Source organism: Indicator indicator, chromosome 35, assembly GCF_027791375.1.
Source record: "Indicator indicator isolate 239-I01 chromosome 35, UM_Iind_1.1, whole genome shotgun sequence".
NCBI lineage: Eukaryota > Metazoa > Chordata > Aves > Piciformes > Indicatoridae > Indicator > Indicator indicator.
The window spans coordinates 661,565-688,865 of NC_072044.1; the positions used below are offsets into that span (position 1 = coordinate 661,565).

General features: G+C 49.7%; 1 protein-coding gene across 1 annotated transcript; it reads right to left on the reverse strand.

Moving 5' to 3' along the window:
• Nucleotides 1-790: 790 nt before the first annotated feature.
• On the reverse strand, nt 791-26,344 carry MAPK13 (mitogen-activated protein kinase 13). The gene is made up of 12 exons (XM_054395740.1): nt 26,226-26,344; nt 20,516-20,645; nt 19,549-19,607; nt 8,150-8,258; nt 7,146-7,175; nt 5,961-6,008; nt 4,365-4,479; nt 3,985-4,056; nt 3,398-3,477; nt 2,958-3,036; nt 1,400-1,576; nt 791-955 (listed from the first exon to the last, which is right to left on the reverse strand). The coding sequence occupies exons 1-12, from the start codon at nt 26,342-26,344 to the stop codon at nt 876-878; spliced, it is 1,098 nt and encodes a 365-aa protein (XP_054251715.1). The 3' UTR covers nt 791-875.
• Nucleotides 26,345-27,301: the final 957 nt, after the last annotated feature.

Here is a 27,301-nt window from a genome sequence, read left to right on the forward strand (position 1 = left end):
GATGGCAGCAGCTGTCCAGAAAGGGAAGAGCCCAGCAGGGAGTGGAGAGTTCAGAGCTGCTCTGAACTCTAACTGATCTCACAATCAACTGGATTCCTGTAGTGCCCTGGAGCCAACACCATCCCAGCAGCCTTCCTGTGCTGGAGGCTGTTGGACTGCTCAGGGAGAGGAGTAACACCCAAAGCTGGATTGGATCAGGCCTTGCTATGCTGAATTTCACTATTACTTATTTTTGCCCGAGATTCAGTTCCCAGACAATTTAACCTTTTGTTTACCTTATCCATAATTAAAGTTTTAAAGCCTGTACTTCGAAAGAGTAAAGAGAAAGGAGCAACAAACCCCCTGCTCTCTCGAGGGGATCACAGCTCACAGGATGTTAGGGGTAGGAAGGGACCTCTGGAGGTCATCCAGTCCAACCCCCTGCCAGAGCAGGGCCATAGAATCCAGCACAGGTCACACAGGAACACATCCAGATGGGGCTGGAAAGTCTCCTCCAGAGAAGGAGACTCCACAACCTCTCTGGGCAGCCTGCTCCAGGGCTCTGTGAGCCTCACAGTGCAGAAGTTCCTCCTCATGTTGAGGTGGAACCTCCTGTGCTGGAGTTTATATCCATGAATATTGAATAAAAGCAACATGAGGTCAGATTCTCCCCCTTGAAGTTTCAACAAGAATATCTTTATCTTTTGCACTGAAAACTGTTTGGGGTTCTTCCCCCTTTAGCGGAACAAAGTCCAATGCCCACAGCATGGTGTCACCCTTGTGCAGGCAGGCACACAGAGAAGTCCCACAGGCCAACCCATGGCCACCAGAGAGGCAGTGTGGAGTAAATCCAGTCAGGAGCAGTGGATCCATCCCAGCCACAGCCACAGCAGCCACTATAGTGACATCCCACTCCGCTTCTTGGAGTCCTTGCGTGCAATGGGGCTGAAGGACAAGATCTCCTTGTAAATGTGCTCTTGAAAAGGAGAAGAAAGCAACCATGAATGTGGGGGTTTAGAGGAAACAAATGGAAGCTTGAATGTTATGTGTGCAGAGAGGAGGGATTCAGTGGGGAGGATATGGCAGGTACAAGCTGGGAGAGAAAGCAGAGAGGTAAAAGTCTCTGCCCGAGGAGCTGGAGGGGCACAAAAGGTCTGCCTGAGGAGCTGGAGGGGCACAAAAGGTCTGCCTGAGGAGCTGGAGGGGCACAAAAGGTCTGCCTGAGGAGCTGGAGGGGCACAAAAAGTCTGCCTGAGGAGCTGGAGGGGCATAAAAGGTCTGCCTGAGGAGCTGGAGGGGTCTTTGCTAAATGCTTGCAAGCCAAGAGCAAGGCAAGGCAGATGTGCAGTCAGCAGCAGGTGATTGCACACAAGAGAGGAAAGCCTGTGAGAGACAGGCCCTTCAAAGAGAAACTTCTTACTTCTCCACTCATCTATTGAAAGCTTTGCATGCTCCAGGGAATCATCATAGGAGTGTTGGGCTTCTGTCTCCTCCTCGATGTCTCGGAACTGGTCGAAGTAGGGGTGAGCCAAGGCCTCCGTCGCTGTCAGGCGCTTCTCCACGTCGAGCTGCAACATCTTGTCAAGCAGGTCCACTGCTGTAGGAGAAGACAGGAGCAGGGTTCAGCAAGGTGTGAAGGAGAACAGGGATCCTGTGCATGAACCCTGGGAGTGATAGGACTAATTATTCCAGTACCACACCTGCAGACCTGAAAATGAAAGAGATTCCTCAAGCTGGCCAAGGCAGCATGGAGCTCCCATCGGTGGGGATGCAAAGTCCACCACCCAACAGCAGCTTTGGGGAGCTCTCTGTGACAGAAGGGGAGGTGTAGACTGTGCAGAAATAACAAACTAGAGCTGAACAAGCTTTGCTGCACAGGTGGGGCTGCAGGGACATGAAGAGCAAGCCAGTAGCTTCAAGATACTTTACAATTTTCATCATTTGATTTCAACTCTGACCCCTGCAACTCAAAGTAGTCTTAACAAGAGTGATCTACACAGATCTGCACACTCCTGCTAAACAGGAAGGCAGGAAACTGATACCAACCAGACTGGGGGCCTCAGTCCCCCTTGGTTTTAACAGCTTCATGCTTTCTTCCTTTCAGCTTTGAGAAGAGTTTTGCTCCCTCTCACCTCTATCAAGGAAAGACCTCCTTGGAGGAGATCAATTTCTACTCTGAAAATTGCACATCTCAGCTGCCTGTTAAGTATCAGCTGACCCAGGTGTTCAGCAAACAGCTAAGATCAAGCTGCACTCTAAAAATAATTGTAATAAATTGCTGGAGCACTTCATCAAAACCTGGGATGCCTTAGATTTAGTGGGGAGGGAACTGGGATTGTTTGGTCTGGAGAAGAGAAGGCTGACTCTCTGTAGCTCCTTGAAAGGAGGCTGGAGCCAGGTGGGGGTTGGTCTTTTCTTCCTAGTTTCAGGTGATAGGATGAGAGGAAATGGCCTGAAATTGTGCCAGGGGAGGGTTAGGTTGGAAATGAGGAACAATTTCTTTGCTGCAAGAGTGGTCAGGGGTTGGAACAGGCTGCCCAGGGAGGTGGTGGAGTCCCCATCCCTGGAGGTGTTCAAGCAAGGTGTGGCCATGGCATCTGGGGCCATGGTTTAGTGGCCATGGTGGTGTTGGGCTGATGGTTGGACTGGATGATCTTGGAGGGCTTTGCCAACCCAAACAATTCTATGATTCTATGTGATGGGATGTGAAGGTTTTGGGTGTGATGGGATTAAGAGAGTTGCCTGGATTAGCTCCACTTGGTATGAGAGCTGAGATGACTTTTGGCTGCTATTGCCTTCCAGAGGTTGTGGTTGTAGCCAAGTAGGTGATATCATGATCAGTAGCATTTAGATAAACCAAGCAGCTCTTCTTTGTTAAAATCAGAATCATAGAAAGAGGAGAAAGCAGATTTGAGCTGTGGTGGTCAGTCTGGCTCCTTTCCAGCTGTGAAAACTGAGAAATGCTGGAGGTGACTTACCTTGAGGATTGGCTTTGGGGAAAAGCACAGACAAATCCATCTTGGGGATTTTAGGAAGGGACTTGATATAACTCTTAGCCTGAAAGAGAGAGGAAAGCACCTTCACTGCCCATGGACTGGAGGGAGGGGGCTGTGAAAGACAGCTCTGGGGTCTCATGGGCTCAAGGTGAGACAGCAAATCGTCCCAGATGTCACACTTCAGGGCATCAGCCACGAGTCCCTGCAGTCCACACGAATTCACAGTGCAATGCCAAGTCCATTAGATGTGCCACCAGCAAAGAGAAAGATGCTACATGCCCAGGAGAAAAGACTGAGGCTGCTTCTCTTTGCTGCTGCAGAAGCAGCACCTCTCCCACCTCCACGAGTCCTCATCATCTTCACGAGTTCCTACCAAACCTCTGCCAGCAGGGCCTGAATCCATCTGCAGTGAACTTTCTTACCGCTTTGTCCTCCAGCTTCTCCACAAAGTCCTCTGCTGGGTGCCCTGTGACTTTGAGGATCTGAGTCAGTTGGTCCAGGTCTGGCAGGCTGGGTTAAAGATCACCCATCTAGGAGTGAACCCCTCAACAGCTCAGCCTGGGGGCTGGCTGCTGGAGAGCCCAAGGCCCCACAGGAACTATGAGCAGATGATGATACAACCCCAGCAGAGCCACACAAGCAGAGACTCTCAGCAAGGAGAGTTCCAGGGTTGTTTTCCTGGGATGCCATTTTCATCAGTGGGTAATTTTGCTGGCACAGCCTTGCCAGGGCATTCAGCCATGGGTTTGGGGGACACACAAAGGTTTGGGGATGGAGCTGTGGCCACTCATGGTGAGACATGGCCAGCACAGAGGTATATTTCTAAGGGTTTCTTGGTCACCTCCTACCTTCTCTTTGTTTTCCACCCCCAAAAACTGGTCCCCATGGCTACCTCCCAGTAAACCAGACTGAGAGCTGTTTTTCTCAGCAGCCTCACTCCCAAAAGCCCCTTCACACCCCCAAAGAATTATTACCCCCCCTAAGGCAAAGGTTCAGCTCCAAAGGATACAATCTTTTCCTTTAAACAGCGTTTTCCCAGTCAGCATCTCTGCCATGATGCAGCCAATAGACCAGATATCCACTGCTCAGAGAGGGAGAGGAGGCAAAAAAAAAAAAAAAAAAAAAGTCAGTAAAAAGGCAGCAGAGATCCCTGGGCAATTTTCTTGCTTTGCTGTTGTTTGCAACAGGCACTGATGTAAATTTCTCTCCCGTTTTCCACCCTCCCCGGTTCTCCCTCTGCTCCTAAGCCTTCTGCTCATCGTTTCCCCCAGGCACCAGCTCAGGGAGTTGTGCAACGCCAGTGCTGCAGGGGACACTGATGATGAAGCAGAAGAACATCTGGAGGATGAGGAGGGCTGTGAGCAGGGTGTGCCAGGAGGGGCAGCTCACCTGTCTGGTTGTAGTGCATCCAGCTGAGGATGACCTCCGGGGCTCGGTACCAGCGCGTCACCACGTAGCCGGTCATCTCCGCCTCTGCGTGTCTGGCCAAGCCAAAATCCAAGATCTGCAGGTCACCAAAGGAAGAAGAAGGAAGGGCAGGAGGAAAGGAAAAAACAAAAAAGAAGAGAAACCCTACAGGCAAGCGAGAATCTGCTTCCAAGAGGCAACAAAGCAGATCCAAGCAGATAATAAAGGCCCAACTATACCTCGGCCAGCCACAAGTTCAAAGAACTTTCAGGTTTGGCTTAATTCCACAGTAAGCTGCAAGCCAGCTGCAAGCCCAGTTGTGTGAGGACCCTGCTGAAAGGATCAGTGATGTGCACCACCTGGAAGGTCACTTCCTTTCTTGAGTTATAGAATCACAGAATGGTTTGGGTTGGAAGGGACCTTAATGATCATCTATTTCCAACCCCCCTGCAATAGGTAGGGACATCTCCTCCTAGACCAGCTGGATCAAGGCCTCATCCAAACTGGCTTTGAACACTTCCAGGCTTGGAGCCTCCACAACTTCTCTGGACAACCTGTTCCAGTGCTTCATCACCCTCATGGGGAAGAATTTCTTCCTAGTTAATCTAAATGGAGCTTCTTCCAGTTTGAAGCCATCACCCCTCGTCCTGTCACTCCATGCCTGTGTAACAAGACCCTCTGCAGCTCTTCTGTAGCCCCTTTCAAACACTGGAAGGCTTTTCTAAGGTGTCCTCAGGGCTTTCTCTTCTCCAGGCTGAACAACTCCAACTCTTTCAGCCTGTCTTCAGAATAGAGGTGCTCCAGCCCTTTGATCATCTTTGTGGCCTCCTCTGAAGCTTAAGTGTCAACTCTGGGTGCTTTATTTAATTGAGTTGTTCTTAAACCTGGCAACTCCCAGCCCACCATGACTCAACCTTTCCTCTAAGAACACCCTGCAGCTGACAGGGGATGGCCTCTCCCTTGCTACTGGAGATAAAGCCAGGCTGGACTGGGGCCTTGAGCAACCTGGTCTAGTAGGAGATGTCCCTGCCCATGCAGGGAGGTTGGAACTAGATGAATTTTAAGATCCCTTCCAACCCAAACCATTCTGTGATTCTATAAACATGGCTTGACCCAACTCTTAGAGGCAGTGGAGCCTTTCCCTGCATCACACACGACAGAAAATGTCTTCTGGGGCAGCAAGCTGCAGGGAAACCCTCCCAAGCAATGCTGAGAACACTGTCTGGAATCAACCATCACATCAGTGAGAACCAAGGGGTAACTGTGGCCAGATCCAGTTATCCTCCAGGGATCGTTCAGCTAATGGAAGCATTGCTCAGCACTACTGAATTTGTTTAGGAAGTGGTTAGGAGCTGCCATGCCAGAGGAATGACAGTGACAGGATGTTCATTCCGAGTGCTGGGCCCTGACTCAGCAGGTGACATCAGCAGGTGGCTATTTCCCACTGCCTGCAGCTGAGCAATCCAATGCCTCAGCCGAGCCTCGGGAGGCAAGAGGGAATATGACAGTGCCAGATTCCTGCTGGCAGAGCAGTTCTCCACCACCTGATACACTTCAGAGTGGTGCTTCTCCACCTACCTTTAGCTGGCAGTCTTCATTCACAGCCAGGTTGCCTGGCTTCAGGTCCTACACCAGAGAGGAGCACAATAACAAGGATGGGTTTAGTTATGACACAACAAGGAGAGCCTCTTCCAAACCTCCCTTGGTGGGATCCCAGAACATCCATCAGAACAAAGACAAGGCAACAACCCTCCAGTACCAAAACATCAATAAAGCAAAATACTTTTCAGATCGTCTGAGGAATGATTGTCCTGGTTTATAGTTCTTATCATATCTAAACATAGAATGGTTTGGGTTGGAAGGGACCTCAAAGGTCATCCAGTTCCAACCCCCCTGCCATGGGCAGGGACACCTCCCACTAGACCAGGTTGCTCAAGGCCTCATCCAGCCTGGTATTAAACACTTCCAGGGATGTCCACAACTGCTCTGGACAACCTGTTCCAGTGTCTCACCGCCCTCATAATTAAAGAACTTTTTCCTAATGTCCCATCTAAATCTACCCTGCTCTAGTTTCAAACCATTGCTCCTTGTCCTGTCACCACATGCTCTTATGAAAAGTCCCTTTCCAGCTCTCCTGTAGCCTCCTTCAGGTACCATAAGGCCACTCTAAGGTCCCCCCCACAGAGCCTTCTCTTCTCCAGGCTGAACATAGCTAGAACATTTCTTACTGAAGATAAGGGTAGATTTAGATTGGACATTAAGAGGAAGTTCTTTACTATGAGGGTGGTTGCTCTGGGAGGTGGTGGAGGCTCCATCCCTGGAGACAGTCAAGGTCAGGTTTGATGGGTCAGGTTTGATGGGGCCCTGAGCAACCTGCTCTAGCTGGGGATGTCTCTGCTTACTGCAAGGGGTTTGGACAAGATGACCTTTGAGGGCCCCTCTCAACCCAGTGCATTCTATGATTCTATGATCCTGACCAGCTTTAGTCACTGGTTTATTTCTTTTGAATTGGTTTTCATTTAAAAAGCATCCAAAAAATGCTTTCCAGCTTATCCCAAAAATGCAGCATTTCCTCAAAATGCTGCACAAATGAGCAAATCCAAACACATGCAGGGTGTGGGAGGGAAGAGGGGGAGGACACCAGAGAGACCTTACAGCAGCTGAGGCTATCAGTGAAAGGATGTTTAGGAATTTATTAACTTATTAGCTGTAGGACCAAGCTAAACAGGCAAAAATCAGAGTTAAGGACATGCATGAACTTACCCTGTGGACAATGCCAGCTGAATGAATGTACTGCAAGAAAAAGAGGAGCCACAATGTGAGCACCAGCAGAGCAGACTTTCTGTTCCCCAGCAGAGAAATGAGAGCTACCAACACAAATGTGCTGAGAACAACAGCCTGCAGCTGCTGCAGGCCCCCCAGGGCAGCAATTGGGACAGAAATTTCTGCTCTGAATTTCTGTGTTTGCAGTGATATTGTCGGTCTAAAGAGGAGGCAGAGGGCAGGAGTGTGGAGAAATAGTTCCTTAGAGCAATGGTTCCTCAGTAGCTGCAAACTGTCAAACAAAAGCATCAGGATTCCAGGCAGGAGCATGGTCAGGATGAAAACTTTGTTATTTGGGGTATGAAACCACATGGGGGAAAAAAGGCATCATTAAAAAACAAATTGCAAGAATTGTCTCCATGGCTTTTCTCAGACCTGTCAAAGCTTCTGTGTGCTCTTCCCCTCTTGATTTCAGCTCAAGATCACAGTGATCTGGGGAAAGGTGTAATTAAGGTGAACTCATTAATGCCTGTGAGCCCCTGCTCTGACTGGGGGTGAAGGCTGTCCCAGAGGGCAGCATGAAGGCATCCCAGGGTTGGCAGTGACTGCTCTCTGCTCCCTCAAAGCCAGTTCCAGCAGCATGTTCCTTCCTGATTCCTACTGACCAGATCATTCCCTCTCTCTTTTCCCATCAAAAGCCTCTGTTCAGAGTTGAGGAGAAGCTCTCATTGCTGCCAGCCTCTTGCCTTCTACACAGTGTTTTGGTGACCCAGCTGCTGTCGTAGGGCTGCTGATTGCTTCAATACCCAACTGACTGATGTGAGCAGTCACTTTATTGATGTGTGCTGAAACAGGAGGAGTTCAACTGCACAGACTGCTCTTAAGAGACGCCATAAACCCCCAAACCTTCCTACACGGTGCTGGAAGGGGTTTACTTCTGGTCAGCCTAGAGGTGACATTAGAGGAGACAAGGGGAGCCACTAAACTCCTCCAGACCCACCTACCTTCAGCCCTTTCAGCATTTGGTAGACCAGGTACTGGATCTTTTCATCACTGAATTCATGTCCCATGATCTTTTGTAAATCTGTCCGCATGTATGGCATCACCAGGTAGCTAAAAGGCAGTAAGACAAGGCCCTGAGTCTAGAGGAAGAGCACAGGGAAGCAGGCAGCCTTCTTCTCTCTTGGCTGGGCATCTGGGGCTTTGTGTTGTGACACTGCTCCTGTCTAACCAGCACACACACACTGTGACACTGAGCTGTGTGTAACCAGCACACACACACTGTGACACTGAGCTGTGTGTAACCAGCACACACACACTGTGACACTGAGCTGTGTGTAACCAGCACACACACACTGTGACACTGAGCTGTGTCTAACCAGCACACACACACTGTGACACTGAGCTGTGTGTAACCAGCACACACACACTGTGACACTGAGCTGTGTCTGACCAGCACACACACACTGTGACACTGAGCTGTGTCTAACCAGCACACACACACTGTGACACTGAGCTGTGTCTGACCAGCACACACACACTGTGACACTGAGCTGTGTGTAACCAGCACACACACACTGTGACACTGAGCTGTGTGTAACCAGCACACACACACTGTGACACTGAGCTGTGTCTAACCAGCACACACACACTGTGACACTGAGCTGTGTCTAACCAGCACACACACACTGTGACACTGAGCTGTGTGTAATCAGCACACACACACTGTGACACTGAGCTGTGTCTGACCAGCACACACACACTGTGACACTGAGCTGTGTGTAACCAGCACACACACACTGTGACACTGAGCTGTGTCTGACCAGCACACACACACTGTGACACTGAGCTGTGTCTAACCAGCACACACACACTGTGACACTGAGCTGTGTCTAACCAGCACACACACACTGTGACACTGAGCTGTGTCTAACCAGCACACACACACTGTGACACTGAGCTGTGTCTAACCAGCACACACACACTGTGACACTGAGCTGTGTCTGACCAGCACACACACACTGTGACACTGAGCTGTGTCTGACCAGCACACACACACTGTGACACTGAGCTGTGTGTGACCAGCACACACACACTGTGACACTGAGCTGTGTGTGACCAGCACACACACACTGTGACACTGAGCTGTGTCTGACCAGCACACACACACTGTGACACTGAGCTGTGTCTGACCAGCACACACACACTGTGACACTGAGCTGTGTCTGACCAGCACACACACACTGTGACACTGAGCTGTGTCTAACCAGCACACACACACTGTGACACTGAGCTGTGTCTAACCAGCACACACACACTGTGACACTGAGCTGTGTCTAACCAGCACACACACACTGTGACACTGAGCTGTGTCTAACCAGCACACACACACTGTGACACTGAGCTGTGTGTAACCAGCACACACACACTGTGACACTGAGCTGTGTCTAACCAGCACACACACACTGTGACACTGAGCTGTGTGTGTGATGGTTTGAAACTGTCTTTTTAATTTTTCCTTGCAAAATTCAGAGCAGAGAAAGTGAAAGAGTGTAAATAAGTCACTATTGGGTGTAAGAAAGCAAAATACTGATTGTTCTAAACACTTCCATTGGATAGATAGAAATGTTTAAGAACTATTACCCAGAACAAAGTAGGCATTCGGCACATTCTGCGTTCTGCAGTGGGGGCAGTTGCTGGGCTGTCTGGCTGCTGTTTCTTCTTCTCTTCTGGCTGAAGATAACACACTGACCTTGGCAGCTAAGTTAACAACTTTCTGCTTAACTAACTGTGCTTCTCTGTCCAGGGGGGTCTGGGGGGGAAGCTCCTGGGAGAGGGAGGCCCCTTTGGGAGGGTCCCCTTAGGGGGAAGCAAAGGGAGATCGGTTGTGCTTTTTCTGTTGATTGTATATATTTGTGAATGTTGTGAATTTTGTATATTTGTACATATTCATTGCATTTCATTGTAGATTTTAGACTCTGCTTGTAAATACAGCTTTTCATTTGCTTCCAGACTGAGCTAGCCTGGTTATTGTTGGTGGGGGGGGAATTTCAGCTCACACCGACACACTTTTTATTTTTGGCGCCCAACGTGGGGCTCGATTGCTTGTGATTTATTTCTGCTCAGATTAGGAAGCAAAATGAAGCTGTTTTGGATTTTGAGTAATTTTATTTCATCTATTATCGGTGCAATTGTCTACAGATGGGCCATTTCTTGCATGATAGACAAGATTGTGAGATATGTGGCATATAAGTCGTTTCTTTGGGTTAAGAATAAGTTACTGAATGTTGGTGAATTCTGTTGTGGTCTTATTGGGCTAAGAAGCTATGGTAACTCAACTATGGATCTGCTAGCAGACACATATGAGTTTGTTACTCCTCTTACAACTACAGAGGGTCTTTGTAACCAGTGGTACCCTAGATATCTTGTACTAGCCTTAATCTTAATTTTGTTGCTTCTTGGAATAATCATATGGCTACTGATAGCACTGTGTCAAGAAAGACATAAGGCTACTTGCTCTTCCAACTCTGCTGTGAATGTGAAAACCAAGCCAGTAAATTTGGTGGCCACTGTAAGCAGAAAGCGCAAAGGAGCTGCAGGAGGAGATGCAGATGCTGCAGGAGATGGTGCAGATGGAGATGAGGGTCCTTCTACTCAGGGTCCCTCTGTTAAGAAAGATCCTTCTGATGAGGAAGAGAGGGTTAGCTTTAAAACTCTGGTAGACCTCTTGAGACCCCACATGGATGATGGAGATGTAGGTCAGGATGTAGACCCTAGTAGATTAGCAACTGCTGGTAGTGCCTCTGAACTCAAAGAAATTCAACAGAGGATTAAAATAGGATTATGGGGACAGCGACCTCAGGATGATGATGATGATGATGATGAGGATGACATACAGTCAGCTAATGCACCCAGACAGGAAATTAGACATGTGAGGAAGGATTACATCAGAGGAGATAACGAGCCAGTCCTGTCTTGGCTAGCCAGGTGTTTTGATATGGGAGCCCCAGCATTGGTGGTAGGTGACAAGTCGGCCTCTCAGTTGGGGATGCTCTCAAAGGATACAGGCATAGACAGGCACCTAGGCAAGTGCATTGGTAAAGTTTCTCTGTGGGCACGCCTCCTACTGGCAGTCTCGCTGAGGTACCCCAGCAGAGATGATTTACCATGGAACCCTAAGCCCTGGACCACAATAGCTGAGGGAATCAAGCGTCTGAGAGAGTTTGCTGTGAGAGAAGTAATGTATGGAGATCATAAGACTCTGAATCCTGATGAAATTCCTGTTGGAACAGGCCTTGCCAAAAAGCTCATTAAGCTTGCTCCTCCTAATTATGCTACTATTCTGGCAAGCAGGATTGTGGCAAGAAATTATGGTGGAGCACCTCCTACTGTTGGCCATTTCACTGACCAAATGAGGCAATTGGAGGATAGTCTTGCACGTACTTCTTTGGTTTCAGCCATTGAAACTTTGTCTGGAGAAATGAAGAATTGCATGAAAGAGCTGAAGGAGGAACTTAAAACCTCCATATCCAACTTGATGAAGGGGGATGATTCTAATTCCTCTTCCTCCAGATGGATACAAATTTCAGCTGTTAGGAACAGACGTGCTCCAAGAAGGCCATTCCAAAATAGGTCAAACCAAAACAGACAGCAGAGGCAATCACGTGGCAGTATCTGCATAACTCTGCGTGATCAGTTTGGTGAGAACATGAACAGATGGGATGGTCAACCAACTTCTGATCTTTTCAAGAGGTTACGGGAGCTGCAGAGGGGCAGATCCCGAGGTAGCAATACCAGGAGGGTAGCTGTCGCTTCCTCAGTTTCCCAGAACAACTCTGATAGCTCCAACAGTGATCCTAATTCTGGTGCTGGACGTTGTGCCAGCTGTACATGTGGAGGTAATCCCCACCATTAGGGGTGCCCTGCCTTCCGCCAGGGGGAGGTAAGGGATAATGGAGATAACAGAATCTATTGGGATGTGTACATCCAGTGGCCTGGCACTTCAAAATTCCAGAAGTACAGGGCCTTGGTTGACACAGGAGCTCAGTGCACCATAATACCATCAAATTATCAAGGGGAAGAATCTATAACTATTCAGGGAGTCACTGGTGGATCTCAAGAGTTGTTTAAGATAGAGGTTGATATAGGCTTAACTGGGAAGCAGTGGAAGAAACATACTATTGTAACAGGTCCTAATGCACCTTGTATTTTGGGAATTGATTTTCTGAGAGAAGGGCGTTTTAAAGACCCTAAGGGTTACAAATGGGCTTTTGGAATAGCAACTGTAGAAATTGATGGAGGGAAATTGAAGTTGTCCATTAGACCTGAGCTTTCAGATGAATCTGCAGTTGTGGGACAACATGAGATAGAGGATGTAAAGCTGCCGGTTGCTTCTCAAACTGTGCATCACAGACAATACAGAACCAACCGTGACTCTTTGGTGCCCATTCAAAACTTGATTCGTCAGTTGGAGAGTCAGAAGGTCATCAGCAAAACTCATTCACCTTTCAACAGTCCAATCTGGCCTGTGAGAAAGCAGAATGGAGAGTGGCGTCTGACAGTTGATTTCCGTGCCTTGAATGAAGTAACTCCACCCATGAGTGCAGCTGTACCAGACATGATGGAACTCCAATATGAGCTGGAATCCAAGCAGGCCAAATGGTATGCTACCATAGACATTGCTAATGCTTTCTTCTCTATTCCCATAGCAGAGGAATGCAGGCCTCAGTTTGCTTTCACCTGGAGAGGCATTCAGTACACATTCAATCGTTTGCCCCAGGGGTGGATTCACAGTTCAACCATCTGCCATGCAGTGATCCATGATGCTTTGGAGAAAGGTGGAGCTCCAGAACACATTCAGTTCATCGATGACATCATCGTCTGGGGTGAGACTGCTGAAGAAGTCTTCGAGAAAGGTAACAAAATCCTTGACATTCTCTTGCAAGCTGGTTTGGCTATCAAGCGAGACAAGGTGAAAGGACCTGCCAGAGAAATCCAGTTTCTGGGAGTGCGGTGGCAAGATGGTCGCCGTCACATCCCAATGGATGTGATAAACAGAGTCTCCACCATGGCAAATCCCATCAACAAGAAAGAAACTCTGCGTTTCTTAGGCATAGTGGGATTTTGGAGACTGCACATTCCTGGATACAGTCAGATTGTGAAACCTCTCTATGATGTGACTCGAAAGAGAAACAGTTTCCAATGGGGTCCTGAGCAACAAGCAGCCTTTGACCAGATCAAGCGAGAGGTAGTCCAAGCGATGGGTCGGGGACCTGTCCGAACTGGTCCAGACATTAAGAACATTCTGTACACGGCCGCGAGTGACAATGGTCCAACCTGGTGCTTATGGCAAAGAGCTCCAGGGGAGACACGAGGATGTCCTCTTGGTTTCTGGGGTCGTGGCTACAGAGGCTCAGAGGCAAACTACACTCCAACAGAGAAAGAGATTTTAGCTGCTTATGAAGGAGTGAAAGCTGCTTCTGAAGTGATCGGAACTGAGTCACAACTTCTTCTAGCTCCTAGATTGCCAGTTCTGAATTGGATGTTCAAAGGCAAAGGTTCTTCACCACATCATGCAACAGATGCTACCTGGTCTAAGTGGATGGCTCTGATAACACAGCGAGCTCGAATGGGAAATCTCGAAAGGCCTGGTTTGGTGGAGGTGATCACAAACTGGCCAGAAGGCACAAGCTGTGCTAAACCTCCAGAGGAGAGAGTAGCTCGTGCTGAGGAAGCTCCTCCTTACAGTGATCTGTCTGATGATGAAAAGAGATATGCTTTGTTCACAGACGGTTCCTGTCGTCTTGTTGGGAACAAGCGGAGATGGAAATCTGCAGTGTGGAGCCCAACGCGCAGAGTTGCAGAAGCGAGAGATGGAGAAGGAGAATCCAGTCAATTCGCAGAGGTAAAAGCTGTCCAGCTAGCTCTTAACATAGCTGAACGTGAGAGATGGCCAAAGCTTTATCTCTACACTGACTCATGGATGGTAGCCAGTGCCTTGTGGGGTTGGCTGAAAGACTGGAAGAAGAATGGCTGGCAGAGGAAAGGAAAGCCTATCTGGGCTGCAGATCTGTGGCAAGACATTGCTGCTCGCATTGAGAGAATCCCAGTGAAAGTGAGACACATCGATGCTCACATTCCTAAGAGCAAAGCTACTGAGGAACAACAACACAACCATCAGGCAGATCTAGCTGCAAGAGTTTCCCAGGTGGACACAAACTCTGATCCTGATCCTAATCTTGACTGGAAACACCGAGGTGAGCTGTTCTTAGCTCGGTGGGCCCATGACTCGTCAGGACATCAAGGCAGAGATGCAACCTACCGATGGGCTCGTGACAGATCCATTGACATTTCCATGGATGCTATCACACAAGTCATCCATGACTGTGACATTTGTGCTGCTATTAAGCAGGCAAAGCGGATCAAGCCCTTGTGGTACGGTGACCGATGGTCCAAGTACAAGTATGGTGAAGCCTGGCAGATTGACTACATCACTCTACCTCGTTCTCGATCTGGTAAGCAGTATGTGCTGACTATGGTAGAGGCAAGCACTGGATGGCTGGAAACTTATCCAGTTCCTCATGCAACTGCACGTAACACCATTCTTGGCCTGGAGAGACAAATCCTGTGGAGACACGGAACTCCAGAGAGGATTGAGTCGGACAACGGAACTCACTTCAAGAACAATCTTGTAAAAAACTGGGCCAAAGAGCACGGCATCGAGTGGATATTCCACATTCCCTACTATGCACCAGCTGCAGGGAAGATCGAACGCTACAACGGTTTGCTGAAAACCACTCTCAAAGCGATGGGGGGTGAATCTTTGAAAAACTGGGAGAAACATTTAGCACAAGCAACCTGGTTAGTGAATAGCAGAGGTTCAGTGAATCGAGCTGGACCTGCCCAATCAGATTTGTTGCAAAAGGAAGAAGGTGATAGAGTTCCTGTTATCAGAGAAAAGAATCTGTTAGGCAAAACTGTTTGGGTATTTTCTCCTTCAGGAGAGGCCAAACCTGTCCGAGGGGTGGTTTCTGCTGAAGGTCCTGGTCACACCTATTGGGTGATGCAAGAAAATGGTGAAATTCAGTGTATTCCACAAAGAAATCTAACTTTGGCTGAGAGAGGTTAAATTCAGAGTGTTGCGCAGATACAGCATCGCGCCCAAGAGGAGAGTCCATGAGATCTACGGTGCACGAACCCTGAGAGCCCTGAGTCACCTGAGAGTCCCTGTTCCTTTCTTCACTCCATCTGCGAGGAAACAAACTGTTTGCTGTTTTTCCTGTGATTTGACTCTTTTGAATCATCTACATCTGAAATAGCCGGAATGGACTATGGTCTTTATTGACCTAGTGTTGTAGATATTATTTTAGATTAGATAAATGATAGTAGCAGCAAATGGAATTGTTTAGAAGGGGTGGACTGTGATGGTTTGAAACTGTCTTTTTAATTTTTCCTTGCAAAATTCAGAACAGAGAAAGTGAAAGAATGTAAATAAGTCACTATTGGGTGTAAGAAAGCAAAATAACGATTGTTCTAAACACTTCCATTGGATAGATAGAAATGTTTAAGAACTATTACCCAAAACAAAGTAGGCATTCGGCACATTCTGCGTTCGGCAGTGGGGGCAGTTTCTGGGCTGTCTGGCTGCTGTTTCTTCTTCTCTTCTGGCTGAAGATAACACACACTGACCTTGGCAGCTAAGTTAACAACTTTCTGCTTAACTAACTGTGCTTCTCTGTCCAGGGGGGTCTGGGGGGGAAGCTCCTGGGAGAGGGAGGCCCCTTTGGGAAGGGTCCCCTTGGGGGGAAGCAAAGGGAGATCGGTTGTGCTTTTTCTGTTGATTGTATATATTTGTGAATGTTGTGAATTTTGTATATTTGTACATATTCATTGCATTTCATTGTAGATTTTAGACTCTGCTTGTAAATACAGCTTTTCATTTGCTTCCAGACTGAGCTAGCCTGGTTATTGTTGGTGGGGGGGAATTTCAGCTCACACCGACACAGTGTGTAACCAGCACACACACACTGTGACACTGAGCTGTGTGTAACCAGCACACACACACTGTGACACTGAGCTGTGTGTAACCAGCACACACACACTGTGACACTGAGCTGTGTGTAACCAGCACACACACACTGTGACACTGAGCTGTGTGTAACCAGCACACACACACTGTGACACTGAGCTGTGTGTAACCAGCACACACACACTGTGACACTGAGCTGTGTCTGACCAGCACACACACACTGTGACACTGAGCTGTGTGTAACCAGCACACACACACTGTGACACTGAGCTGTGTCTAACCAGCACACACACACTGTGACACTGAGCTGTGTCTAACCAGCACACACACACTGTGACACTGAGCTGTGTGTGACCAGCACACACACTGTGACACTGAGCTGGGTGTAACCAGCACACACACACTGTGACACTGAGCTGTGTGTAACCAGCACACACACACTGTGACACTGAGCTGTGTGTAACCAGCACACACACACTGTGACACTGAGCTGTGTCTGACCAGCACACACACACTGTGACACTGAGCTGTGTCTGACCAGCACACACACACTGTGACACTGAGCTGTGTCTAACCAGCACACACACACTGTGACACTGAGCTGTGTCTGACCAGCACACACACACTGTGACACTGAGCTGTGTCTGACCAGCACACACACACTGTGACACTGAGCTGTGTCTGACCAGCACACACACACTGTGACACTGAGCTGGGTGTGACCAGCACACACACACTGTGACACTGAGCTGTGTGTGACCAGCACACACACACTGTGACACTGAGCTGTGTGTGACCAGCACACACACACTGTGACACTGAGCTGTGTGTGACCAGCACACACACACTGTGACACTGAGCTGTGTGTGACCAGCACACACACACTGTGACACTGAGCTGTGTGTAAGCAGCACACACACACTGTGACACTGAGCTGTGTGTAACCAGCACACACACACTGTGACACTGAGCTGTGTGTGACCAGCACACACACACTGTGACACTGAGCTGTGTGTAACCAGCACACACACACTGTGACACTGAGCTGTGTGTAACCAGCACACACACACTGTGACACTGAGCTGTGTGTAACCAGCACACACACACTGTGACACTGAGCTGTGTGTAACCAGCACACACACACTGTGACACTGAGCTGTGTCTGACCAGCACACACACACTGTGACACTGAGCTGTGTCTGACCAGCACACACACACTGTGACACTGAGCTGTGTCTGACCAGCACACACACACTGTGACACTGAGCTGTGTCTAACCAGCACACACACACTGTGACACTGAGCTGTGTCTAACCAGCACACACACACTGTGACACTGAGCTGTGTCTAACCAGCACACACACACTGTGACACTGAGCTGTGTCTGACCAGCACACACACACTGTGACACTGAGCTGTGTCTGACCAGCACACACACACTGTGACACTGAGCTGGGTGTGACCAGCACACACACACTGTGACACTGAGCTGGGTGTGACCAGCACACACACACTGTGACACTGAGCTGTGTCTGACCAGCACACACACACTGTGACACTGAGCTGTGTCTAACCAGCACACACACACTGTGACACTGAGCTGTGTCTAACCAGCACACACACACTGTGACACTGAGCTGTGTGTAACCAGCACACACACACTGTGACACTGAGCTGTGTCTAACCAGCACACACACACTGTGACACTGAGCTGTGTCTAACCAGCACACACACACTGTGACACTGAGCTGTGTCTAACCAGCACACACACACTGTGACACTGAGCTGTGTCTGACCAGCACACACACACTGTGACACTGAGCTGTGTGTAACCAGCACACACACACTGTGACACTGAGCTGTGTGTAACCAGCACACACACACTGTGACACTGAGCTGTGTGTAACCAGCACACACACACTGTGACACTGAGCTGTGTGTGACCAGCACACACACACTGTGACACTGAGCTGTGTCTAACCAGCACACACACACTGTGACACTGAGCTGTGTGTGACCAGCACACACACACTGTGACACTGAGCTGTGTGTGACCAGCACACACACACTGTGACACTGAGCTGTGTGTGACCAGCACACACACACTGTGACACTGAGCTGTGTGTGACCAGCACACACACACTGTGACACTGAGCTGTGTCTAACCAGCACACACACACTGTGACACTGAGCTGTGTCTAACCAGCACACACACACTGTGACACTGAGCTGTGTGTGACCAGCACACACACACTGTGACACTGAGCTGTGTGTGACCAGCACACACACACTGTGACACTGAGCTGTGTCTAACCAGCACACACACACTGTGACACTGAGCTGTGTGTGACCAGCACACACACACTGTGACACTGAGCTGTGTCTAACCAGCACACACACACTGTGACACTGAGCTGTGTGTAACCAGCACACACACACTGTGACACTGAGCTGTGTCTAACCAGCAGAGCCCACAGTGATGATGGGATTTCAATCTCCTCTGAAAATTGCCCTTTCTCTTTCCCTTAAATCATGTATCTAAGTAAGACCAAGGATCTTCTGGGCTCTAACAACCCTGAATGAGTTTACTTCAGAGCTCCAGGTGGCCTCACAGCAGCTGGAGCTGAAGCATCTTGCACAACCGCAAGAGTCTTGCAAAACCGCTGCGTCAGCTCCCCAATTATCTCTGTGATGTTCTCCAGCCCTGCCTTGGAAGGCAGCATCTAGCTTCCTCCAGTCTCTGGCCTGCCTGCTTAGACTGCTAATTAGTTGATGGTTTTCCAGCAGGAACTGCTCTGAGAACCTTCAAACACTTTTCCTGCAGGCTATCATCAGCCGAAACCCCAAACCCTGGCACACGCTGCCCGTGCCCAGGGATGGGGAAGGGAAAACCGACTGATCCAACCTGATCACTGAGGGAAAGGCCAAAACCAGAACAGCCAGAATCAGGATGAAAAGACACCAGATCTGTAAAATCCTCACTTTAATTCCCCCAGGGCCTGCTGACCAACACCGCCTCTCCCATTGTGAGTGCAGCCTCCCTGCCCAGCAGCACATGGGCAGGGTGCTGGCATGGACCACGCCATGTGTGATGCACCAGGGCAAGGGGAGCCTCCCTGGCACATAGGCTGGGCTGTGCACACTGTGCTCTGCCAGCTGTGAGAGCAGGGCATGGGAGCTGTTTATGGATTCTGGGTGTTTCAGCAATGTGCTTTGGGTTGTCCCTGTTACCTGGGGATGTCTGGCTTCAGCCTGGCCCCTTAGTGTCTCAGGCTGTTGGGCTGCACCTCACCCTGCCCCATCACCCTGCCCCATCACCCTGCTGCCCTGGGCACGCCTGAGCCCAGGCAGGCTGAACACAAACACCACACTTACAAGTCCTGGAAGCCGTGGTAGGAGGGGGCAGAGGTGAAGACATCAAGAAGTCCAATGACCTGGAGGGGAGAGGAAGCCCACACTTAGACCTGGAAAGCGTTTGCTGTGCACATGGCTCTCCATGGGCACACGTGCAGGGGTGAGCACCCAGACCTCCATGTGAGGAATCCAAGGACTCCTGGCTATGCTGCAGAGCTGCCTGTCCCCTTACTAACACAGGGAGCATCTATTACACATCTGCTCCAGCCTGCTGCCAGCTGGGCACAGCAGGCAGGCAGAGTTAAACCCCAAGACCAGTGCCCAGTGCCAGGACCTCTCAATTACAACAGAATCATAGAATCATTAAGGTTGGAAAAGCCCTCAAAGATCATCCAGTCCAACTGCCAACCCATCATCACCACGGCCACTAAACCATGGCCCCAAGTGCCATGGCCACACATTTCTTGAACACCTCCAGGGATGAGGACTGTACCACCTCCCTGGGCAGCCTGTTCCAATCCCTAACCACTCTTGCAGCAAAGAAAATTTTCCTAATCTCCAACTTAAACTTCTCCTGGCACAGTTTCAGGGCCATTTCCTCTCATCCTATCACTAGTTACTTGGGATAAGAGATCAACACCCACCTTGCACCCATCTGGATACATTCCTGTGCAACCTGTGCTAGCTTCTATGGTCCTGCTCTGGCAGGGAGGTTGGACTCGATCTGTGGAGGTCCCTTCCAACCCCTAACATCCTGTGATCCTTGCTCCAACCTCCTTTCAGGGCATTGTAAAGAGCCAGAAGGTCTCCCCTCAGCCTACAATTCTCCAGGCTGAACAACTCCAGTTCTCTCAGCTGCTCCTTATATGATTCTCCTCATCTTATGAGGAGAAAATATTGGTGATACCACCAGAAAGGCCTTGCTCCCAGCCAGGTGGCAAGAAAATCCCCCTCATGTCAGCAGGAGCAGAGGGAAGGCAGTACTCACGTTCTCATGCTGCATGTGCTTGAGCAGCATGAGCTCTCGGTATGCTCTCTTGGCGAAGATCTCCGACTGGAAGGGGCGGCACAGCTTCTTGATAGCCACTTTCTCCCCTGTCTTCTTGTCTATGGCTGAGCTGTGGGGCACAAATGAAAAGCAGCTGCGACATCAGCAAGATGTTTTAGCAAATCTTGCAATACCAAAAGTCTTCTGGAGAAGAGCTAATTCTGGAGCAGAGAAAAGCCCTGTGAGAAAGCCAGGGGAGCTCTGCACACACAGGCTTAGAATCAAAGAACTCTTGAACTTGGAGGAGACATTTGAGATCATCCAACTGCTCTCCTAGAGCTCACAATCCCACCACCAGTAAGCCACATCCCTCAGCACCACATCCACATCTCTTTCAAACACCTGCAGGGATGGTGACTCCACTACCTCCCTCGGCAGCCTGCTCCAGTGCCTGAGAACCCTTGCTGGGAAGAAATTGTTCCTAATATCCAACCTGGCACAACTTGAGGCTGTTTCCTCTTGTCCTGTTATGTGTTGCATGTGAGAAGAAAGCAACCTCCACCTGGCTCCAACCTCCTTTGAGGGAGCTGCAGAGGTGTCCTCCATCTGTAACTGTGGGCAGCAGACCACAGCCCATCCTCTTTGGAGGACTAGGTAGGACACTGTAACAGTGTGAGAGCTGAAATCCCCATCCCACACTGACAATAACCAGGCTAGCTCAGTCTGGAAGCAAATGAAAGTTGTATTTACAAGCAAATCTACAATCTGTGATGAAATGCAACGAATCTGTACAAATAGACACTAGTCACAACATTTACAAATATGTACAATCAACAGAAAAGCACAACCAAGCCCCCTCTGCTTCCCCCAAGGGGCCTTTCCCCAAGGGGTCTCCCCCCTCAGCCAGAAGGAATCCCCCCAGACCCCCCTGGCAGAAGGCAGAGAGTCAAGAAGCAGAGAGGGTGTTAGCTTGTCAAGGTCAGTGTGGTATCTTCAGCCAGAAAAGAAGAAACAGCAGACAGACAGAAGCCCAGAAAGCAAGCTGAGAACTGCCCCACTCCCCAACCTTGTTTTGAGTAGTGATTCTTAAACACTTCTCTCTCTCCAATGGAAGTGTTTAGAATAATCACTATTTTGCTTTCTTACACCCAACAGTGATTTATTTACATTCTTTCACTTTCTCTGCTTGAACTTTGTGAAGAAAAATAAAAAAGACAGTCTTAAAACCATCACAGACACCAAGCAAAGTGTTAGTGACTCATCTTTATTCCCTTTAAACCTGCAGAAATGAGCTGGAGATAACAGAGCCCTGAGAGGAGGGAAACACAAAGGGTTGCAGGTCAGTTCTAACTCTGCCTTCTCTTTCCCTAACACATGGAGATAAGGAATAAACCAAGTTCTGCTTGGAGGGCATTGCCTTCCAAGGTACAGCATCCACCTTCACCTCATTTGGGAGCAAGGACTGTGGATGTCACACACTGAAACCACAGGCTGCTGGAATTGATTCTCCAGCATTTGAGATCTTTGATGCTCTTTGTGTGGTTCTGGGTCAAAGACTCTGTTACAAAGCCAACCAGAACACCCCACAGCAGTCATCACTGGAGATTTGTCCTTCCCTCTGGTCATGTTTGCTGTTGGCAGCCAGACAGGGTGACCCTACGACACTTTCTCTGTTTTGGAAGCTCTTTGATCAGGATGCAAAGGGGACCTCAGCCGGTAAGAAGTGGGGAGGGAGGTCCTCAGGCAGGGCTAGCTGCAACTTGAGGTTCTGGGTGTCTTTTCTAGGGGGGTTTCAGTGCACCCCGTTATGCATTGGGGCCTCAGCCTCTGCTTGGCCCCTCTGAGAGGCAAACAGCTGAAGAAAAGGTTTTCCTTGCCATATCCTGCTGTGGGTTTCCAAAGCAGTTCCCACTGCTCTGTAAATCCTTATCTCATCTCCTGAGGAAACAGAAGGGCTGTAAAGCAGCAGGTTCAGCCCTGGTGTGTAGCTGCAGAGGGTGACCAAGCCCACGTGAACAGTGGTGGTGGTAGTGCTTGGCACGCAACCTCCAGCCTCACACAGTCACATTTCTCCTGCTTCCTTCTCTGCAGGGATGTGTGAATCACCCCACCACAGTCCCTGACTGCCAGCCTCCAGCCACTGCTCTTTCCTCAAGACTCTTGGAGGACCCAGACAGGGAGATACAGGTACCATAAAGCTGTAAATCAGCATTACTCATGACCTCTGTGGACCTCACTCAGAGGCAGAACTTCATAAACCAACAGAGAAATGCCACCCATGACCCAAGCAAAGTGAATTTGCTGGGCTTGGGGCTGGTTGGTGAGCAGAGGAGGGAATATCATAGAATCATTAAGGTTGGAAAAGACCTCTGCATGTGGCTTTCCCTTCAGGCCAGTGCTGAGGAAAGATTATCAGTTCCTTGCTGCACATCTTGGAAGCCTCTCATGCAGCTTTCTCCAGTTCTCAGCCACAAGTGGTCAGTAGTGGTTCACCCTCCAGGAGTCTGGGCTAACAACAGCTCTCGTCAGCCTCCCTGATGCCATCAGGCAATCTCCCTGCTCTTGGCCACCAAGGTCCTTCCAGTTGCTCTGAGTTGTGTGTGATGAGAGCAAACCCATCCTTTGGGAGCTTTGATCTGATGGGGATTTTGTCAATCCATTCAGCCAGGAATGTGCAGGAACCACATGAGGCAAGTCCTGTGCTGAAGGATCTCTCAGGAGGTACAGTGGAGAGCTGGCTCAGTTTCAGGACTCCAAGAGGTGTTGGCAGAGGGGACAGCACAGTGTAAAACTTTCTGAGGAGCCAGTGAAGTATGAGGAAGGGACTCAGATCAGGTAGTCAAAGAGCTTCTGCAGAATTCAAGACAGATTTCCCAATCTGGGGGTCCATGTTTGTGTAAAAAACATCAGCTCCGAACGATGCTAGGCAAGAGGGAAGCTTCCCAGCAATTCCCAGCAGAGGACAGCAAATCCCAGCTCCACAATCTTCCACCTCTGCTTTAGACCGGCATGGGCACCAACCCCTCCTGTCCGTGCCATACCCTGGGTCCAGACTGGTTCCTGGGGCTGTTCCCCTCCCTTCCTGGAAACTCCAGAGCAGCCAAGACTTTCCTTGGGACCAGTAAAAGATTTGCTTTTTTTTTTTTTTTTTTTTTTTTTTTTTTTTTTTTTTGGTGGGCAAGGAAACTCTGGAAGGATTTCCCTCTTCCCTTTTTCCTCCTGTCTTTATTTTCTTGTAGTCTTCCTGCTTTCCTTTATGGTAGAACCCAGGAAATGGAATTGAATGAATCATGGAATGACTTCAGTTGGAAGGGACCTCAGAGATCATCTACTCCACACACCCTGCCGTGGGCAGGGACATCTCTCAGCTAGACTCAGCTGCTCAAGGCCTCATCCAGCCTGGCCTTGGACACCTCCAGGGAGGAGGCATCCACAGCCTCCCTGGACAGCCAATTCCAGGAATGCTGGGCTTCAAATTTATAGCTGTATTTATAAATACATATAGATACTTAGATACTTATTCATCATATATAACACATCTATAATGGAAGGGACCCTCAAAGGACAAGATGACCCTAGAGGGTCCCTTCCAACCCAGTGCATTCTGTGATTATGTGATATATAAAAAGTCAGGTTTAGTCCTGCCTGGTTTTGCAAGACTCAGGAATCTCAGAAGCTTAAATGCACCTGGACAACAAAGTAGGGAAAGGGAATATTGGGTGCCCTTTGTAAGCAGGCAGCCAGGGCATGAGGTCAGCACCTGGGCTCCAGGTTGCAGGAGCTGAGCCACGAGAGCCAGCAAAGAGACTTTGCCCAACACTACAGCCAGGGACACACCTCTGGGGTTATTTTAGCTCAGTGTGTTGTGAAACAAAGGCTCTGTTCAGATCCTATCAATGGGCTGCTTCATGTAGAACCTTTCTAAAAGCTGCCCATCTCCTCTGCTTCGCCAACGCAAACCAAGTGAGATCTGACTTTTGCCTGCACACACCACAGGCAGCTTCACCCAGCTGATGGATTAGAGCAGCTTGTGCTGCTTCCAGGACCATTGTCAACTGGGAATAATCACAGAATTGTTTGGGTTGGAAAGGAACTTAAAGATCATCCAGTTCCAACCCCCCTGCTATAAGCAGGGACAGCTTCCACCAGCCCAGGTTGCTCAAGGCCTCATCCAACCTGGCACTGAACACCTCCAGGGAGAGGGCATCCACAGCCTCCCTGGGCAACTGTAACAGTGTGAGAGCTGAAATCCCTCCACCGACAATAGCCAGGCTAGCTCAGTCTGGAAGCAAATGAAAAGCTGTATTCACAAGCAAATCTACAATCTATGATGAAATGCAATGAATATGTACAAACATACACTATTCACAACATTTACAAATATGTACAACCAACCTGTCCTGTCATTATAAGCCCTTATCAAAAGTTCCTCCCCAGCTTTCCTGTAGCCCGCTGCAGGTACCAGAAGGCTGCTCTGAGGTCTCCCTGGAGCCTTCTCTTCTCCTGGCTGAAAGGTCCCAGCTCTTGCAGCCCCACTCTGTTCCTGATCCTGCTTTGGGATCATTTCTATTTGACCATTTCAAGCTAGAAGCAATATCAAGGTGGGGGTCATTGTGTCAGTGTGAGCTGAAATTCCCCCCTCCACCGACAATAACCAGGCTAGCCCAGTCTGGAAGCAAATGTATTTACAGAGCAGAATCTACAATCTACGATGAAATGCAATGAATATGTACAAATATACAAAATTCACAACATTTACCAATATATACAATCAACAGAAAAGCACAACCAATCTCCCTTTGCTTCCCCCCAAAGGGGACCCTTCCCAAAGGGGCCTCCCTCTCCCAGGAGCTTCCCCCCCTTGGACAGAAAGCAGAGTTAGTTAAAGCAGAAAGTTGTTAACTTAGCTGCCAAGGTCAGTGTGTGTTATCTTCAGCCAGAAGAGAAGAAGAAAACAGCAGCCAGACAGCCCAGCAACTGCCCCCACTGCAGAACGCAGAATGTGCAGAGTGCCCACTTTGTTTTGGGTAATAGTTCTTAAACATTTCTATCTATCCAATGGAAGTGTTTAGAACAATCAGTATTTTGCCTTCTTACACCCAATAGTGACTTATTTACACTCTTTCGCTTTCTCTGTTCTGAACTTTGCAAGGAAAAATTAAAAAGACAGTTTCAGACCATCACAGTCATACTGTCCAGCTCCTTTCCCTGTAGAGCCCAGAATCAGCTGCCCCAGGCTCAAGCAGCAAGGACATGCAGCAGAGGATATGCCACAGCCATCTTTGCTCCAGTGCCCACCTCCATCATCACCACGTACAAATCGCTTTCAGACATCCAGGGATTTCATCCTGGACAGAAACCTTACCACAAGTCAGCTCAAGAGCCGCCTGATGGCCAGCGTTGAGCTGACACCCCGAGCTGCCCCCAGCAGCCCTGCATGGGTCTCACGCTGCTGGCTGGGGCTGCCCAGCACGGCCAGCTCCGGTGGGAGACACTTCCCTCTCTGCCCACCAGGAGCAACCACAGGAGGAAGCACCTCAGCCTTCTTCAAGTGACCAAGTCTGGAGGCAAACCGCCTTCATCACACATGCAAATGGCCTTTCCTAATGGCGGGGTACCAACAGGCACCTCCTCGTTTCCCTCCCCTGTGCGCTCCTTCCAACACCCCCAGCTCACCCCAGGCTTGCAGCGGAGCCAGGCTCCTACTCACCACACCGAGCCATAGGCTCCGGAGCCCAGCGGGTGCAGATCGGTGTATCTCCTGGGCAGCTCCCAGAGGGTTTTGTTCACCTCCTGTCTGTAGAAGCCTCTCCTCCTTGCGATGTTCATCGCCCGGCGGCTGCGGGACTGCCACCCCCCCAGAGTCCTGGAGCGCAGGAGGGCTGCTGTGGCGAGAGCGGGAGAGCGAGGCCTGCGCTGCTGGGAAGGGCTCTAGCGAGCTTCCTTCTCCGCTTTCAGCTGTTGAGAGCGAGAAGGGACATGTCCATGGGCCCTCCTCCCGCCTCCACATTGGCGGAGGTGAGGCATCAGCTTTCCCGACACGCCTCAGCTGTGTGCAGGTGCCTGCGGACTCTCCTCCAGAGAGAATCCAGAGCCTCGCCGTCACCCACAGCTGCTGCTCGCCTGCTGCTGGAGCTCGCAGGGAACCTCGTGAAACCCCTGCTCTGAACAAGCAATGAGTAAGGACTCGTGGAGCTGGGGAATCTGGGGGACAAGCCACAGCAGCTCGTCAGGCACGCCAGGACATTCTTCTTGCCAGCTGGGGGGGGGACAGCTCCAGGCTTGTGACGAAGGACGCCAGGGCGTTACACCACGGAACGAGGAAGCCGTGGGGAATTTCTCCCGAGCTTCCCAGCTGGGAGACCATCAAGAGGACTCTTCCTGCTCCAGTCGTTGCTGGGTCTGGTTTCATCTGCAGCAGGTCAAAACCTTTCTCAGGTCTTCCTGGACAGCGCACAGCCCAAGTTCCCTCCTCTGCCTCGCCATACCAGGCCAGCCCAGCCAACCCAGCCTGCAAGAAGGTCCCTTCTGGTGAGCTGAGCACACCCCAACATTTCACTGCAGCTTGAGGAGACTCAGGTGGGGTTCCTACACAGGAGCTCGGTGCTTCTGACATGCTTCCCAAAGGAAATGACTAAGCTGCGTCTTACCAAGCCAGCCCAGCTGCTTAGGCTATGCTCTACCCCCCAGCCCTTCACCCTGTCGCAGCCACTGCTCCTTCCATGTATGTCACCTGAGCTGGCGTCCCTGCTCCCAGCGTATCTGGGCAGTGAGATTAGAGCCAAG